This window comes from Podarcis pityusensis, assembly GCF_964106645.2.
Source record: "Podarcis pityusensis genome assembly, chromosome: 11".
NCBI lineage: Eukaryota > Metazoa > Chordata > Lepidosauria > Squamata > Lacertidae > Podarcis > Podarcis pityusensis.
The window spans coordinates 26117551-26137090 of record NC_138036.1 but is presented as its reverse complement, the minus strand read 5'-3'; the positions used below and the strand labels follow the sequence as shown (position 1 = coordinate 26137090).

The 19540-nt window shown below is 44.3% G+C and overlaps 2 protein-coding genes across 3 annotated transcripts in view; one reads left to right on the top strand and one right to left on the bottom strand.

The window, feature by feature from the left end:
- Positions 1 to 14029, bottom strand: part of NLN (neurolysin) — a gene marked incomplete at its 5' end in the record, with an annotated part of 27035 nt that extends 13006 nt beyond the window's left edge. Inside the window, 4 exons of one of the 2 annotated variants that reach the window (XM_080972532.1) lie at positions 53 to 160; positions 7531 to 7679; positions 8111 to 8367; positions 13602 to 14029. In XM_080972532.1, coding sequence (XP_080828658.1) covers positions 53 to 160; positions 7531 to 7679; positions 8111 to 8367; positions 13602 to 14029 — 942 coding nt within the window. Of the gene's footprint in view, positions 1 to 52; positions 161 to 7530; positions 7680 to 8110; positions 8368 to 13561 lie in introns of both variants that reach the window. The other variant, XM_080972533.1, reaches the window with a different exon arrangement.
- SGTB (small glutamine rich tetratricopeptide repeat co-chaperone beta) overlaps positions 13944 to 19540 on the top strand; it is a 19010-nt gene continuing 13413 nt past the window's right edge. The window contains exons 1-2 of the mRNA XM_080973109.1: positions 13944 to 14076; positions 17674 to 17795. Coding sequence (XP_080829235.1) covers positions 17696 to 17795 — 100 coding nt within the window. The 5' untranslated portion in view covers positions 13944 to 14076; positions 17674 to 17695. The remainder of the gene's footprint in view (positions 14077 to 17673; positions 17796 to 19540) is intronic.

Sequence of the window (19540 nt, the reverse complement as noted above, 5' to 3'; positions counted from 1 at the left end):
TTGGAATGTTCTTGTTTTATCCCTTTTTACTATCTGTGGATGTCATACTTACATTTTGTACTTCTGTAGGAAGATGAAGACCATTCCTTTCCCCCATTTTTATTGACTTCTTCAGGTATCTTTTGGCTTCAGGCCTTAAAGTCTCAATGTCACATGTTTGCTGAAATGAAAGTAGATGATGATATTTAGCCATTTTGTAGCATATTAAAAGCTCAGTGAGCATCACAGGAATAACAAGAACGGTGGCTGTCTTCTTCTTAATCATGGATGGGGACACACACACACACGTATTATATCAAGCATTTTACTAAAGAAAACATTAATCTTTTGTCCAATATTGAAAGAGTTTATCTATGCCCAGTAGGAGTTGGCAGGTTATTCACCTGATTTCCCGTCACCTGCATAGCCACTGCTTACTGGGAGGCAGCAGGGGGGTACAGTGGGGAGACTGGTGTGGTGTAACTCAGTGCTCCTGCCAGGGTGTTTGAACCTCAAAAACAATAGGCAGTCAGGTAAGTGCTTTCACATTGGCAACCACCACTGCCTGTGCCTCATATGCAAAATGAACCGAGGTAGACAGTATTCACTATTTATTTGAATTGTACATTTCTGGTGTGTGTGTGAAATATTTTTTTTCCACATTGATCTAATGATGCAGTTATCAGCATTCTACTACACACCAAGGATATTTTCCAAAAAGTTAACACTATGTAGAAACCATTTTTGTCATTCTTTACAACAGAGGTGGCTAACCTGTAGCGCTCTAGATGATGTTGGACGACAGTTTCCATCAACCTTAGTCACCATGACCAGTGGTCAGGGAATGGTGGGAAATGTAGTCCAACAACACCTGGAGGGCACCAGGTTAGATACCCCTCCTGTAGAATGTTCAAAGATCTTGACCAACATATTCAGCAATCCTCCACACACAACAATCCTGAAAGGTGTTATCAGCATAGTACAGATGGGCAGCAACTGGTGCAAGCCACCTAGCAAGAGGTTAGACATGAATGAGGACTATAGCACAACTTAGTGGGGGGGGGGGACCCTGTATAATTCATTCAGTCATGCCTAGTGGTGTGAGCAAAAGTTGCTGCCCCTCTGTTTCACAAGCATGCACATGGTGTGTGAGAATAAAATGTTAACTAATAGAATACTGTTGGGTAAATACTGATTTTGTTTGAGGAATTCTAGAGCGAAGCATGCCAGCTGCCACACTGGGCTTTTCCACAGGGAGCAAACATTAAGGGCAAGCAACGACGTTTCATGTTACAGCTGGGTCACACTGCTCAGAGATGAAGGCGTTTTTGAAGAAGGCAGATACAGACAAATTAGGCTGCCATCTATGCATTCTTACTTGGAACTAAGTGGCAGTGGAGAGGTGGGAAGGAGCAACTTCCAAGCATTTAAATTAACAATCAGGGTGTTTAGGGCCAACCAAGTAGAGAAATGGTTTAAGTTTTCACACACACCGTGCCTGAAACATCTATCAGGTATCTTCCTGTCTCCAGCTACATTCAAATGTTTGCAAACAAACCATTAGCTTTTCCTTTTCTACATCTCCTAATACAGAGACCTTGCAACAACACACGTAAGTAATCAGCACTTTGTTGAGCAGGGCACATTTCAGAACAGGAAGAGAGGAGAGTATGAATAAACGACTTAATAGAAGGGTTGGAGGATAGCCAAGGTAATGGATAAGCCACAATGAGCAGAGATGTTGCTCGTTGGAGAAAATGCACTATGCAAACCCAAAATCACTAGTACAGTGGTACCTCAGGTTAAGAACTTAATTTGTTCTGGAGGTCCGTTCTTAACCTGAAATTGTTCTTAACCTGAGGTACCACTTTAGCTAATGGGGCCTCCCGTCGCTGCTGCACGATTTCTGTTCTCATCCTGAAGCAAAGTTCTTAACCCGAGGTACTATTTCTGGGTTAGAGTCTGTAACCTGAAGCGTCTGTACCCTGAAGTGTCTGTAACCCAAGGTACCACTGTACTTCGTTTTGAGTTGTTATTCATAAATTAAATCCGCTGGCCGCAACAAGTAGTCCGTGCCCAATTCCAGGTGCTATGGGGGGTTCTGAATCATGCAGGGAGCCTCTATGCATAGGGGAGGCTCACTGCTTCCGTCTTTCACCCTCCATGAGTTAGATGGTGGCAGGGGGTGAGGTGGGGGGAGGGCAGAGTTTAGCAAACTCATCCGCTCTCCCTGCTTATGTGCACGATTTGTATGTAGGTGGAACACACAAAAAGAGCTTTGTGTAAAACCCGAAAGACATTATTTTTCAACATCTGGAAAAGAGAACACTTTTCTTCTGTTTTATGTCAGCACCCTTTTCTACATCAGACTGTATCTGAAGAAGTGTGCATGCACACGAAAGCTTATACCAAGAACTAACTTAGTTGGTCTTTAAGGTGCTACAGGAAGGAATTTTTTTGTATCCAATTAAGTTCTACTCAAGAGTATCCCCACTGAATTAATGAACCTAAATTAGTAATGTTCATTAATTTCAATGGTTTTACTCTTGAGTTGGACCCAGCACTGGATAGTACTTTTAGTACATTTTGGAGCTAATCTGTGCCGCATTATACAACAGCAGTATTCCTTAACATTGTCCAGATCTCTTTGGTGTGTTGGGCATTCAACAAACTTCCGTCCTCTTAACACAGGGCACTTAATTCAGATGGGATTGTGGGCAAATCCAATCACAAGGCAAAGGTGGAAGGAGATAACTACACATACTTCAGGCAAGGGTACATTCCTTTAATCCCTGTTCTTCAGCTGCCGAACAGAGCAACACAAAGTTGTTTCCTAGATAAGGTTATCACTGTTCAAAAACTTTGCCTCAGGCAGGGTCTCAAAAGGCAGGTTTCACTCAGCCTCTCAATCTGTATTCTATTTAGGGTAAGGTGGTCCTCTATGTGGTTTTGATCTACAACTCTCATCACAGTTGATACTGGCCATGCTATCTGGGGCTGATGAGATCTGGAGTCCTACAACACTTGAAGAAACCACAAGCCTCCCACTCTTGCTTTTGTGAATATATATGCGTTTAGCCCTTCTAAATATATGTGTTTAACCCTCCTCTCTAGGCATCTATCTTTTTATAGATGGAGACGGACACAAGCCTCCTTGCCACTGGTGCTGCCTCTCCCTATCTGAGTAGCTCTTTATTCCCCGCATCAGTGGATTTCCTACATCCCAAGCTCATTCTGGTTTCCCAGGAGCCCCACCCCCAATTTACACTCAGGCTCGACTTGTGGTCCAGTCCCAGCATCAAGTACTTTTAACCTCATGGATTGATGGTTTGGATGATTGGGTATTATGTTTTAATGACCTTGAAATGCCTCTTAAGAACATATATGTTTATCCAAGCTTTGTGGGACTCCTACACTTTTAATTGTTTTGTATACTGCCCCGTTTTATTTGTTATATATCCTCCATTTTAATCTAGGTTTTTAGGAAATGTTGCTGCCGGTGATCTGAAAACCACGGAGATATCTTGATGGGATTAGTCAGATGAGCAGGAAGATGTCTTGGCTCCCACTTGCTGACAAATGTGGACTTGGGTGACCTGTTTTTCCAAAAGCTTTAATGCCCAGATTATTGTGATACAGATGCAAGTGTGTTATTCAAAGGCACAGTAGGCAATACACATACTTAGTGGCACAGATAAAGGCACAGCAGGTGACATGGCTACTCAGCTGAAGAAGCTGATCCAACACCTCCTTCAATCCTATGATAAGGAAACAGGGTGGGCACAATTTAGCATGGCAAGCAATTCCATTTGTTAGCAAGCCATCTAGCATCCCACGTGAAAGGCTGAGCCCTCTTCCATCTGTTTGTGCCTCTGTTGGTGTCTCTAGGGCCCGAGTGATGGGGGAGGTGTCCCTGCTTAACGAGGGGTGAACTGGACAGGTGGAGCAGCCCCCTCTGGAGAGATGAGGCTAGACCCAGCATCTGACAACTCCAGAGGTGAAGGGAGCGGCAGGTAGGCACAGTGGAAGTGTCAGAGGAGGACTCCAACAGCAATGGAGAGGAAGGCAGGGCGTGAGAGTAGGTTGAGGGAAATCCCCCTCCCCACAAACTTGGACCCTCCCTAGGATCCTCAGCATCAGACTCCCGTGAATCAGAAAGCAACCACCCTGCAGCTCTCCCCAGGGTCCTCTGCAAATCAGCCCTCTTCGTTGCTCAGAGTAGTTCAGGGAGCTGGAAGACTCTGATCCAGGGGAGGGGCCCACAGGGCTGGGAGAGAGTGCTCAAGATGCAAAGGATCCTTTTCTCAAAATGTATCTTCTGTACCATGAACAATAAAGAAAAACATTATATAAAATAATGCACAGGATCTACAGGAGGACTCTGACCCTGGAGAGGGTCCCAGTGGTTGGGAGTGGGGAGGCTCAGACTTGGGGGAAGAGCCAAATATGTTGTCGGAGGAATGACGTCTCCTCAGCACCATTGGATACCCTGACTTTACCTTACAGTTGACTGATATAGCACGAGACCCATGTCTGGGTGCCACCTGCTGTCAATAAAGAGCCATCCTAATCAGGGGAGGTACTTAAGGATCAATCTGACTATGGGCCAAGCCCAGCCATCTCCACCTCTGTCTCCAAGGATGTAGAGGTGATGGCACCAATTTTTTAACAGACCCTTCAAAATCAGCCAACCTGAAGGAGTAGGAGCTTGCTTGGCCAGTCCTGAGGCTCAGAAGTTCAGCCATGTGAATGACTGTGCCCACTCCACTCTTCAAAAGGAAAGTCCAAAGGGCATGTCAATTGCTGGGATGCTGTTTTAGCTTATGCGCAGCCATAGAGCTCTGCTTTGCCTTAGAACTATGTAACCTGTAGACTGCTCTAAGCTGCGATGCCATACCGATTTTTGGAATAAAACCTTTAAACCAGTAGTTTGAGTTCCAAGTCTGAAAGTGGGAGTCAGGACACTCACCACATTTGCTCATGTGTGGGTGGGTGAGGGACCAAAACAGAGAGGAACCAAGTCTCCACTGCTGCCACCATGGGAAGAAAAGAAGGTAGGGTAGGGTGATGTTAAAAAAAAAAAAAAGGTAAAGGACCCCTAGACGGTTAAGTCCAGTCAAACTTGACCACGGGGTGTGGCGCTCATCTCGCTTCAGGCTGAGGGAGCCGGCATTTGTCCACAGACAGCTTTCCGGCATGACTAAACAGCTTCTGGCACAATGGAACACCGTGATGAGTGCCAGGGCGCATGGAAACGCCGTTTACCTTCCTGCCGCAATGGTACCTATTTATCTACTTGCACTGGTGTGCTTTCGAACTGGAAAAAGGGGCTTGGGGCAAGCTGCAAAGCGGGACTGGCAAGGGGGTGAGGGATTGGGCAGAGGGTGGCAGGTAGGTGGGGTTGGCGAGTAATGCAAGCAGGGGTGGCAGCCCCTGGCATTTTAATATTGTTGGCAGAAGTGATGTGGTAATCCTTTTAGGTCACTGCTTCCTTCAGGATGACCTAGCAATGTAACGGAGTTCAAAATTTCTGAACCAAAATTTCCCATAAAAGAATTTTATTCTGAGAATTGTTTTTCTAACTCTGAAAATGTTGGAGAATTTTGCCCCCCCCCCCAATTATGCCTCCTCCCTATTCCCCCCACTTACAAATAAACTGGAGGACTTCAGAAGGCCATTTTCTCCCAGTCCTATACATAAGATCACAAGATCTACACTGTGGAGGGCAGCCAAAGTTGGCAAAAGTCCATCCCTTAGAACCAGCATTTTTAGACAGAGGCATCCTGACTGAGCATTGCTTCTTTTTATAATGAAAACCCTCCAATGAATAGTGTAGAAATTTGTCACAAATGTAATTCAGCTGTCACCAGGAAGAGAAGCAGCAGTTTATGATGGGTTCAAACAACAAAATAAAACTGTTGACAGCAAAACATTTTTAAAAAGCAATTCAAGGCAAGAAACCAAAAGAGTGGTGGGAATTTTAGTAAGACATGGGCTCTTCAAGTACAGCGTTAACTCAAACATGATCATAAATAATGAAAAAAAATCCTGCTTTATTTTGATTTGAACAAAAAAGTAAAAATGCTACAGTAGGATTAAAATATATGACTATGAAGATAACCAAATTGTGACACACACAAGTGATCACATTTCACCGTATAGTAAAAGCTGCATCTCCAATAAATAAAGCATTTGCAACACCATTCACAAGCAGCTTTTGTAGACTATCAGCCTAAAAACAGGGTTCGTCTTTACTTTTATCATTGTACACTGCTAACAATAGACACTTAACTGTAACTAGCAAATAACAGATATTATATTAAGGCCTATTCAAATGCTCAGCAGTGGAATTGTATCAGCCTGTCTTCATATCAGCCTCTTATTCTGTCTACATGTGCCACTTACGTAAGTGACTACTTTGAGATGAAAGTGTATGTAAAGGATGGTCTAATCTGAATGTTGTGCAATAAGTTAACATCACCAAAGAAGTGCATTGCTCCTGCGCATGACCAATGTTTTCTAACAAGCCGTAACATTGCTAAAACCCATTGCTAACTATAGCAAAGCTTTTCTTAATTGACCTAGATTGCAGCTACAAAAGATTTATTTAGGTGCAGAGAAAATGAGTTCCAGTTATCAAACAATGGTGGAGAAATATTCCATGGCCTTCAGTTTCTAGAGCAAGTACAGGGCTAAGTGTAATCTCACTGTATACAACTTGTAGAAGTGACAATACAGTATTTCAATAAGTGCTGTAAAAATGGCCTGAGCAAAGAGTGAGATATTCTGTTCAACATTCTAGTATATCCCTATAGAAACGTTCTAGCAGCTGATGGGGCCTAATTCATTTTTGCAAGATATGTTGGATGCAAAATGCACTTCAACTCCATAAACTCTGGAACTAAGTCCTGGTGTGCACGCGTGCAGGGGGAGATATACAATGAACCACATAATTGTAAAGTCAGAAGGGTCCCTGTGGGTGATCTAGTCCAAACCCCTGTTTTGCAGGAATCTCAGCTAAAACTGCCATGACAGCCAGGGGCTGTCCTACTTGGTCTGCTTTTTTCTTTTTTTTGTACTGATCTTAATCTGACGAGTTAATGCTGAAATTGTTTTTATTAGATTTGCTTTTATTGTGATTTTTCCCCTTCCTGATTTATTTTGAGTTGTGATTTTCTTGTGTGATGTTTGGATGCAAGCCAACGGGTGTTTTATTTTAAGGAAATATTAAACGATCAGAAATATTCAACCATCGAAATGAAAACATATTTAACTGATTACGTTGCAATTCCTTTTTTCCTCCACTGCCTGGAGCAGCTGTGTAAACCACAGGTCATTTCTTCTTACTGAATTCTCCTTGAGAAGTGTTAACCATTTCTTCCAGCTTTCTATTGAAACAGAGCAGACACAGCTATCTCTCCATTTCTTAAGTAAAAAAAATTAACAGAGATGCTGAAAAGCACTGAACACATAGGTAGAACCCCTTGAAAGACTTGGCATTATAAGGCACCTAGGCAAATGGCTGACAAGTAATCTTCCCTACTGTTTTACCTGTAAATGGACAACCCTTTGGAATACATCTTCTCTCATGCTCATCTCAACATCAAAGTGAGAAAGTCTCTTATCAGCTTCTGTGCTTGCTGCACGGACATCTTTATCAGGTGAGACATGTTGTGGAAAATCCAGCATGCTTCTTTCCACTAAAAGAAAACCAAAAATAAACAACGCCAAAATAAACAAAAGACAGAGGATAACAGCAGTACTCAGTACTAGTCATTTGGAGGAAGAGACCTTCCTACTATGAACAAATTATCTAGATTTTGTTAATAAAAAAAACACCTGTTACTATTTCAAGATTTGTTTGAGCTTTTCGTAGAAAGTCAGGCAGAAAAAGTGTTTTCTTAGCTAATTCCATATGCATGCAAAGCCCAAAATGGTCAACTTCCTACCTAGCCTGCACAATTCAAAGTTGTTATAAAATCACACTGCTGAAAATCTAATTCCATACTATATCATGCCCCTGCTGTTATATTTAGCTATAAGCACCTGTACTTAGAAATCTTATTTCACAAGTTTAGTCTCTCCCCTTCTGGTGCAAATTGAAATTGATACTTAGCCATGTCACAATTACCTGAATACTCCACTTCTATATCTGCTAAAGCCTGTACAGTGTTCTCATAAGTAACCTCTTCCATATCAAGCATTCCAATGCTGTCGTAGATTTGCTTTGTTTTCTTGATAAGTTTTTCAGTCCTTGTTCTAATTTGCTCTGGCGGCAAATCCCATTTCAAGAAGTTTCGGTCTGATGCACTACAGGATGAGGCCTTGAAAGCTGAAGTAATTTCTGTTCCTAATGTCATTCTGAGTAAAACCCTTGGACCACCTGCCCTGTAAATAGAAGGAGGGGAGAAGCTAAATAGCAAAAGAAGCAATATAGCAAAAACTGGGTTAACTGGAAATTACAGGTGCACTTGTGGAGATTAGCTATTAAGAAATATAAGGTGAGATGAAAGATTCTGAAGTTTTTTTATACATCTGAAATGTTTTGATAAGGACTGGGATTAGAGACATGAAGGCCCAGAAGAAAACTGGGAAAGGGGACAGAAAATTTGAGGCAAATCCATATATAGTGTGGTGAAACCATATATTCAGATGTAGCTCAACAATGCCAACCAGTGTCTGGGGAATTCAGACACCTACTATGAAGATGAATAAACATATTTTTGGCTTCGTCTCTGAATAAACATTTTTGAAATTACAGTACTCCTTTTTTTCATTAGAGATAGCTGGATAAAATTGGCTCATTCTTTTGACATGTAGGTGTAGAGTTAAAAAGGTGGCACTACCCTCTTAGGAATGTTCTGGCTGGCCACAGAGACACTGGAATCAGAGATGCTGCTTTTGAATTATGGTGCTGGAGGAGACTCTTGAGAGTCCCATGCACTGCAAGAAGATCAAACCTATCCATTCTTAAGGAAATCAGCCCTGAGTGCTCACTGGAAGGACAGATCCTGAAGCTGAGGCTCCAATACTTTGGCCACCTCATGAGAAGAGAAGACTCCCTGGAAAAGACCCTGATGTTGGGAAAGATGGAGGGCACAAGGAGAAGGGGACGAAGGAGGACGAGATGGTTGGATAGTGTTCTCGAAGCTACCAGCATGAGTTTGACCAAACTGCGGGAGGCAGTGGAAGACAGAAGTGCCTGGCGTGTTCTGGTCCATGGGGTCATGAAGAGTCAGACATGACTAAACAACAACAACAAGATAGTGCCAAACAATCCATTTTAGGAAAGAGCCAAGCTTATGTTAGGCCCATTCATTTCAGTGGGTCTATTCTGAGTAAAACTTTGTTTCATATCACCCTAGGGTTCATATATTCTCTCGCACAGAGAGAAAGAGACCCATTCTGCCTGGTGGCAGCCTATAAGTTAAAAAATGGGGACTGGTCAGTAAGGCAACCCCCTCCACAGTCTGTCACAATAGTAACACAATAGGAACAATAGTAGTATCAGAAAAAAAGAACTTTAGGAAAACCAAGTGTGTGGGAGACAGCATGTGGAGAATAGCCTTTCAGGAGGGAAACTGTCTGACATACAAGGTTTAGGTAATAGCTTGGCAGCAGCTTGAGTGTGGAGAAAGTATTTTTTTCTGTTTTCTCTCTTACCCATAATAGTTCTGTTCCCAAGGCTAAATTTGCTTTCTAAGCTACCAGCAGGCCACTGCCCCCTCATTATTCCAATTTTCTCTAAACGTACAAGGGATAAATAAACAAAGGAGTTCTCACAATCCCACAATTCATGCTCCAAAACACATTCAAGCTTGCTATTGAGGGGCGGGGTGAAGTTCCAACCACAGATTTCAATTAGACCTTTTTATGACAACTGTTATCAGGATTTAGGTAACCATGAGAAACCTGACAATGTAAAGTGAAGCTGAAATTTAATCTCAGCAACAGACCTCCAGACCCTGGGAACTGAACCACAGCAACGCCAGGAAATACAAACGATGGATTAAAACGTCAAAACGTACAAATTACTTATCTCTCCAACAAAGCAGTCCCCTGATAAACAAGAGAAGTGAAAATGAATTTGGCAGCTTGCAAAAAGATGGGCAGGGCAATCCGGTGGGAGCATCATGTAATTGTGATCCTATGTATTCCCAGCGGCAGAGCAGAAAGCAAAACAATACCAGCATAAAGGAAGAAGAAGAATGAAACAATGCCAGCAGCCACTCCACTGCATCCCTGCTAACGCCACCATTACTGCAGTACCCTGTGGAGGGAAGGAACCAGTCAACAGTGGATGAAAGCAGGTGTGCCATAAGATTATCACAGAATCCAGTCTATGAACCCACCAAGACGCAATCCACCAGCACACAGAATCTACTGTGTGAGAGGCTCCATGGCCTAGAAGGGCAGCAATTGACCCTTGCAGCCACAAACTCCAGGGCTCTATTTAGACAAGGGACGGATGGAATCCCTGGCCAGCAATAAACATCCAGCAAAAAACCCTTTTGCCAGGAACAAAATGGCAACTCTGCCTGTTTTAAGTATTAAAAAAGTATTTAAAAATTATATACTGTCCTTCAACAGGCATTGCTGGTGTGATTTGCATAAAAGGAAAATGCAAAAAGAACAAGAAAGAAGAAGGGGGGGGGGAAAGGCACAGGTAATAATCAGAAAATGTTAAGACTAAAAGGCAGGAATCACCATATAAATACAATTGGCAGGGATAAAATTAACTCTAAAAGACCTGGGAAAACAAGGAGGTATTTGCTTGGCACTGACAGGACAACAAAACAGCTGCCAGGCAGATCTCTCTGGGGACAGCATTCCATAACTGGATGCCATTACTGAGAAGGCCTTTCTTTCCCCTGGTCCTGAAGATGTTACCGTTTGGGTAGGCACATGAGGAGATAGGCTGGTCCTAGGCTGTAAAGGGATTTAAAGGTCAAAATCAGCTTTACCACTACAACAGCACCAGTGTGGTGTGATCATGACAACCAATCCCACTTAGTATTCTAGGCGCTGCATTCTGAACTAGTTGCCATTTTTCAAAGGCGTCATATGGAGCACATTACAGTCTAACCTAGAGGGTAGCAGAGCACGGAACGTTATGGTTAGACTCTCTCTGTGTCCAGACTTTATCTAGCACACCAATATAAGCTGCTAACAGGGACTTCATGCCACAGAAGTGACAAATGCCCTCAGTGACAAATATGCATCAAAGATAACGCTGAAGTGGCGAGCCTGTTCCTTCAGGCAAAAGGTGACTGTGTCAAGTACAACATGAACTCTCTGTGCAGATAAGCTACCCAACCACAGCACCTCTGTCTCACCTGTATTGAGCATCAGTTTATTAGTCCATTCCCCCAGCATACCTTATTATCAAGCCCCACCGGAAGTAACTGCTGAAGGGGCTGTTACAGGAGAACATTGAGCTGTTATCCATTGGCAGAGCCATAGACAAGTTGCAGATCCAAAGCCCTGGTAGGGTGACAAACAGCACTGCCTGCTTTCATTATAGGGCCCTAACCATTAAGACATCCAAGCTGAGTAACAATGGCAGTAAGGAGCGCTAACATCAGGAGAACACGCACACATATCTAATACAGACAGCTTTTATTGAATAATAGCAGTAGTGGGATGAATTCTGACAGGTTCACAGAATCATGGGACTATCAATCTTGCATGGTCCATGTACTTCTGAAATATGCCCAAGGGTTAGCTGAGTAGCTAGTGCCGTGTTCCCCATCACTGCCTCCCATAAAAAACCAAAGGAGATCTAGAGTGAGATCACCTGGCATAAATTCACTGTATTGATGTTGTGTTGGGCATTCAAGGGGAATTTAGGACTGGGCGTAGTTTAGGGATCAGATCACACTCTGTGGCTTTCAATTAAAGAGCAGGAAGAACAGACAGCTATTTTTGGAGGGTGCTCACAGAGTATCTCCATATTAAGAGCTTGAAAAACTTTTTCTGCAGATGTGGCGTTCCTTGGCCATGCAATTAACCACTGCAACTAGTACATGCACATATAAAGGAAAATGAGGACTGTTCTGTTGCTCTCATTTGCTCCACTCGCTCTCTGACCTTAAGAAGTCTAACCAAGGATTATCCCACAAACATTCAACCAATGATAAAGGCCATTTACACTAGAAAGTAACTTCATAGGGACTGGTGACAGAAGCACTGCTCAAAATATGAAGAACAGCTTCAGGACAACAAGCAGCTTGCATTATTTATGCCTCATGTAGAGACGAAACTTTACTTACATCAAACTCAAAACACTCTGTACATATCTAAGTTCTCCTGTAAGATTCACTCATCTGTCTTTCATGTATCAGATATTTAACATGCACTGATTTACTGCCTGATTCTAAGCAGAACTATGTAAATTCAGGTCCACTAATGGATTTAGACAAGACTAAATTGGCAAAGGAATGGCTGCTGGAATAAAGCAATGATTTCAGAATATGTCACAGAGGCATGCTTATTCAAATGGCATCTAAAACCTGCAATCACCCTCATTAGTAACACAGATAGTGTCTTAGAAATTCTTTTTTTTTAGCCTGTACCTTCATCACTGTAAAATATGTATAGGACCATAGCATATTATATACAGGCAGACTGTTATAATCACTTTAGCTCCTAAAGACAAGAACAATAGCTTTACAAGTTTCTCAATCATATATTAAATATACAAGCATGTCTGTTACAAACGCAGCTAAGCACATTTCAATAAATTAACTCCAAAATGCACGAGCAACTTAATGCTTTTGCTAAATGATTACTGAACTGGGCCCTTTTGTCACTGTTCTAGATTAAGGTGTGTCAGAAACTGTATTGTATTATTAGGTAAGGGATCTCATGCAGTCAAGGCAGGCACATTTGGGTGCTCTTTAATCCTACTTCTCAAACTGCAATCCAGTGAAAGCATACACCCAATTGGTCCCATAAAGATTAATCTAAAAATCTAATGCTATTGAAATCATGACATGTGGACTCAATATACATCAGATGTTCGTTGCATGCATCCCACATGAATGCAGGTTGCTGCCTGCAAAGGCTCATGTCACAATAAATAGATTCCCATAGTGTGCCCCCTTTTTTTTCTTTTTGCATGTTCGATAGTTTCCGTCACATTCTGAGTGCCGGAGCCTTGCTAAAATTGTGGCACCTAAAGGGGGGAGAGGGTGGCCAATATGTTCAGGAGGGCTGAAGTGGGGTGGGATCTTCTTTTTCAGAGATGACAACTCCTAAACCGCAGCGATTCCCTCCTCTGCGTCTATTTGAAACACCCTTAAGAATAAGGTATGGCTTTCTTCCTTAGCATCTGAAGGAAGAAACGGGCGCTGGAAACAGTTCAAGGGAAGGCGATAGAGAGGTTAACCTATACTACAGGAGCGATTTTACCAAACGGCTACTCCCACCGCGGAAGGGAGGGCATGGCCGCTTAATACACTTGTGCCACACAAAAGATATTGCGGCCAGGAGGAAAAAAGACAGCCAGACCCCCTCCCACCAGCGTCCTTCAGATACCACGCGGGGCGAACGGATCCCACCCGAGACGCTGCCGCCTTACTCCTTTGCAGGTGAGGCGAGGTCTTTCTTGCACGGAGTACCTGCAGAAGCTTCGGCCCGCGGAGACGCCCAAGCACAGCATGAAGGGAAGCCGAGCGAGGAAAAGCAGTCCCGCTCCCAGCCAAGGACGCCCCCCTCTCCGCTCCCGCGCGCCGGCCGCTCCCAGCTCCCTTCGCCGCCTGCCGGGGCGCACGCACAGCTCCCCCCACGTGCGCCTGCAGCCGCCGCCGCTGCCGCTTCGCGCGCTCGCCGCCCAGCCGAGCTGCGCATTCACTTCCGCCGGGCCAGGTCTCGTTCCCGCCGCCGCCGCCGCCGCGCGCACAGGCGCGCCCCCTTCAGGCACGCGCCCGCCTTCCCTCACTCCCTCACACGGACGACAACAACGCCTCGGGAGCGAGCCGGGGACAAGTTTGTGCCTCTCACAGCAGCAGCGGCGGCGGACGAAAGCAGCTTGGGAGCGGACAGCCATTGCTCCGCCCGCCCGGTCTTCCTCCTCCTCCTGATCCTGCTGGCGCGGTAAGCTCTTCTGCCATTGCCCTGCCCTTCTGCATGGAGTGTGCCGCGCAAAAGCCGCAGAGAGGCTGCCGCCGCCGTAGCCGCCCGTGCAAGAAGGAGGGACGGGGCGAACATCTGGCTCTCCCAGATGTTGGTGAGGAAGGGCGCCCAGCATCCCCGTCGCTTTCCTTCTCCCTTTTGCAGGTCTTCGCCTCGCACCCCACCCCTCAGGTAGCTCGCCGTCTCCCGCCTTAGCGTCCGAGGCGAGCTCGGTCTCACTCGCGCACCTGAGGGAGACGTAGCCTAGCCAGATGGAGAAAATGGGCGAGCGGAGGTGTTTGTGTCGGGTTTCCTAGGCGGGTTGCTGGCAGGGTTTCTCCCGCGTTGGGTACGCATTGCATGACTGTCCTCGGCTCGTGGGCTCCCAGCCCTGAAGCTGTCCACCTGCCAAATGTGCGTATTGTGGGTGAACCAGGAGGGACCTGCCGAAAGCATCCCCAAGGAATAATGTTTTCCGAAATAGAAGCGGCCAGTTATATAACTCCATAAAGTGCACCGGGGGGTGCAAAATGCTGCCGTTATTAAGGACACGCTGCATCCTCCTGCGCTCGGCAACGTTTGCCTCGAGTGGGCTGCGCCACCATTAAAACAAACACACCGTTTATTATATGACAACACTTCTTGCTTCGCCATTGGCTAGCAAGCCTTTGGATGTTCATCATCAGCCTTAATAGTGCAAACAGTATTTTTAGCATCGGTATTATGAAGTCTTTTCAGGGTGAATTTGGCAGCGGGCGGTGGGGAGGAGGAGAACCTATGAAGTTGTACTGGTAAAATTTTCCCATAAGTTACATAATTTCTAACAGAGATGATGCTGGATGCAAATGAAGCTCTGAGTCAGCACTGTGTCACTAATCACAAGTTTGCATTGAGGTCACCATGTTCTAGTCTTCATCCTAAAGGGCAGGTCTATGTTGGAAGAAGACAGGTCTTATATTTATTTTCATAAAAGGGCATGTTTCCCTTTGCCACACAGTTCAGCTGTGTGGTTCATTTAAAACAACAATGTGGAAAGCAACTTTGGGCTGTATTGATAGGTGATAAATTATTATTAATAATAATTTATTTCTATAGCAGCATCAGTGAGCATAGAGCTTTACAGAGTCCTTAAGGACATTCCATACACTGGAGGTAGTTGGTGGATTTTTTGGGGGTGGGTGGGGCAGCTGCTGCTGTTTTCATCTCTTGCCCAGGGCTAATATGCTTATGCATTGTGTAAATAACTGTGGCCAGCCTGAAGCCTAGCTGGAATGTGCATGTGAGTTGCTGTAGGATGGTGATAGGAAGAGTTCAAAATATTTACCAGGAAGCTTCCTTGCAAAATGTTTTATCGATTGTTGTCGTTTCATTTGTTTTTTGTTTTCTAAACTGCCTCAGGAATATCTAATTGAAAGATGGTTTAGACATGTTTTAAATAAATAAATAAAGTGTATGCCTCAGCAAAACCCAAAATGCAGCCTCACAGTAGACATAAGATCCATAGTGACAAACCTGCTGTCTTTCGTGAACATCTTGAGCCCAGCAACATGTAGTCTGAGTTCTTGTCTCCGGTGGTGAGTGCACTCATTCTTCAGCACTGGGACTTGGTTTGCCATTAAATGAAGAAAAGAGTTCCCTTAAGGATATGGAATGTGCCAAGCTTCCTCCCAAACTCAGGCTTCAAGCAATTTCTAAAAGCTCATTTGGAACCCAAGCTCGCCCCATCTTAACCCCCTCAAGGTTCACAGAATCTTAGCACTACGACTCGCTCCCCTGGCCTCTGAGTATGAGCCACCAAGCATAGATCATAATAGCCTCCATATGCCAGTAGTCCAGAAAATGTACAACATTTGGCTCAGTCTGGTTTATCTCAATTTTATTGAAACATAAATTATTGTCTTCCCTTTGAACGCCCCCTCCTGCATTCATAAATAGACCAACACTTGATATTGTTTCATTGGTAAAATTAGAGGGAAAATGACTATTACTCATACTTATTCTAAGTACAATCACAAGGGCTCCTGATTGGATGTTCGGCTATGTGATGCTGAATGTTACCTGTTATCTCTGTTCTTTGTTTTTGTTTAAATTCACGAACCAAGAACTTACACATTGATCACTAATAATGAACCATATGTTATAGATATTACTGAAAATTTATTATGCTATTTTTGTGATATACAAATGAAATAAGAAGGCTTGGTATATTTATTTGTATTATTATTCCTACGATCCTTGTTTATAAAATCCAATAAAAGGTTATTAAAAATAATAGCCTTCATATTTTGAGAACTAAGGAGAACACTTGAACAGACCAGGAAACACACCCCAGCTCTACTCTTTGGGGAAACTGTACCCAAACTGCAGCAACCTCTCTCTTCCTCACTTCAACCCCTCCCAGAAGTCAATATTGCAACCCAACCAAATCCATGCATATACAGGTGAAACTCGGAAAATTAGAATATTGTGGAAAAGTTCATTTATTTCAGTAATTCAACTTAAAAGGTGAAACTAATCTATGAGATAGACTCATGACATGCAAAGCGAGATATGTCAAGCCTTTATTTGTTATAATTGTGATAATCATGGCATACAGCTGATGAAAACCCCAAATTAACAGTCTCAGAAAAATAGAATATTAAATGAAATCAGCAAAACAAGGACTGCAAATAGAGCAATATTGGACCTCTGAGAAGTAGAAGCATGCATATGTACTCATTTCTTGGTTTGGGCCCCTTTTGCATCAATTACTGCCTCAATGTTGCATGGCATGGATGCTATCAGCCTGTGGCACTGCTGAGGTGTTATGGAAGACCAGGAAGCTTCAATAGCAGCCTTCAGCTCTTCTGCATTGCTCGGTCTTATGTCTCTCATCTTTCTCTTGGCAAAGATTTGGGGAGCCATCCCCCCTGACTCTCCCCTCCCTTCTCCACAGCACTGGACGAGCCCTGGTGGCTGCTTACCTGTGTCTTGCAAGCTGCAGGGGCTGGCGGCGGCAGCAAGGGGACGATGAGTGGTGCATGAAAGGGCTCCGGAGAAGGGCTGCTTAAAATGGCCGCCGCTTGAGCACTGCTGCTGCTGGCACCAACAAAGCCCAGCCCCCTTCCTCCTCTAGGCAGGGCAGGAAGAAGCCAGGAGGGAGGGAGGAGGTGCCGGCACCACCACCAAGGGAAGAAAAGGGAAAGAGTGCATGTGCGATTCCCGGACCATCCGCGGGCCGGATCCAGAAGGCAATTGAGCCTGATCCGGCCCGCAGGCCTTAGTTTGCCGACCCATGCCTTATCCCTTCCCTGTTTTGGTTTTTGGAGAGGAACAGCAATGGGGGGAAGCAAAAAAGATTGGTTAATGCAATACTATTTAATTGAATTTAAAAAAAAATTGGAGTGGGCAGAGCCCTATAGTCTATGATAAAGGAGTCTTCATTATCCACAACAAACTCTTCTAGCTTCAGCGTAATTCAGTAAAGTAGCATCCAGAAAAACTGTTGTTGAAATCTAAAAGCTTTTGCGTTCTCAGTTTTACTGGGTTTCCCTGTATTTCCTTAGAACTAATTTGATTGTTCTTACTTTTGTGATTCAGGGGAGCTTCACAGACCTTGAAAATGTCTTCTGTCAAACGCCTTGTATATGCTGTCATCCATTTCTTGCGAGAACAGAGTCAGATGGATGCATTCACATCAGATGAACAAGAAAGCTTGGAAGGTTTGTGGTGATGACTGAAGAGTCATGATGCCTGATGGAAGTGTTGATGTCAAATGTGTGAAAACCAAGAGAGGCATTAAAGCTGTGTTTGTTTTATTCTGTGCTGGAGGTTTTCAAGCAGAGACACCTTGTTAGAAGATGACTAATAGCAGACAGACTTCCCAGAAAGACAGCTTGTCGAAACACAACCAATGTTCCCTTGCAGTGCGTAATTCCTAGAGAGAGCTGGGTCAGGTTGCAGTGGGCAGCCAGGCCTGGCGCCTGGTTTGTCTGCATGCTGTGCATAGTTAAACTGTGGAACTCACTCCCACCGGAGGCAGTGATGGAAGCAGCAATGGACACCAACTAGGGTGGCTTTAAAAGAGGATTGGACAACTATATAAAGGATAAGGCTTATCAATGGCAACTAGCCATGATGATCTGTCTCCATGATCAGAAACAGCAAGGCTTCTAAATGCCAGTTTCTGGAAACCACAAGAGGAGAGAATGCTCTTGTGTTCGGGTCTTGCATCCAGGTTTCCTGCAGGCATCTGAGCAGCTACTATGAGAACAGGATGCTGCCATAGATGTCCCATTGGCCTGATCCTTATGCTCTTAGTTTACATGGAGCAACAATGAGGCTCAGTTGGCAGGAAACCACAAACTGGGTGGGCTTGGTAGCCAAAAATTGCTTCTGGAGGCTGGTGAGGCTCATCTTTCTTGCTTCATACACCACGGAGGCACAGTAAAGTCTTCCATGTGACATGCTTAGATCAAAGGCAAGGATAGGGAGGTTTAGCTCTAGGTCTGCCCCTCTATGTTGAGGGAATTTCAGCTGGGAGTGGCTCCCATCCTGCTTGGTATGTAGTCAACTGGAGTTTTTCAGGGTACTTCCTACCCGAGAGTTGAAAGGAGATGATGGCAAAACCATAGTTCATTTGGGAGCCATCTGTGGGCCAACAGCAGATTCATTACATACATGAAATTGCCTTATTCTGCACTGGATGTAGATGTGTGATTGCTAGGCTGTAAATGAACTGACCTGGACCCTGAGATCATCTGAGGCACTGCTTCATGTTCCTCCTCCACAGGAGATTTGGAGGATGGCAACACGGGATCAAGCCTTTTCAGTGGTGGCCCCCTTTCATTCAGAACAGTGAACTGCAATACTTGCATAGGCATAACCCAGCAAGATAGAGTCAAATGGAACTGACATGCTGAGGGATTGGAAAAATTGTGCTTGATTAGACAGTAGAATTTTTCTCAGTGTAAGCAATCCAAGCATACGGTGAGATTAAGTAGCAGGGGAAGAGAGATGTTAAAGCTCAAGCAGAGCATGAAGCAATATAGCTTCATGAGAAGCTATATTGAGAAGGCTATGGATCAGGCTATAGATTGGGCTGGGGAACACGGGACTCTCCAAATTTTGGGGGCTCCAACTCCCATTATCCCCAGCCAGCATTGCCACTGGTCAGGGATGGTAAAAGCTGAAGTCCAACGTTCATCTGGCACGTCACAGGCTTCCCACTCTTGACATAAATATACAGTGGTACCTCAGGTTACATACGCTTCAGGTTACATATGCTTCAGGTTACAGACTCCGCTAACCCAGAAATAGTGCTTCAGGTTAAGAACTTTGCTTCAGGATGAGAGCAGAAATCATGCTCCGGCAGCGCAGCGGCAGCAGGAGGCCCCCATTAGCTAAAGTGGTGCTTCAGGTCAAGAACAGTTTCAGGTTAAGAACAGACCTCCGGAACGAATTAAGT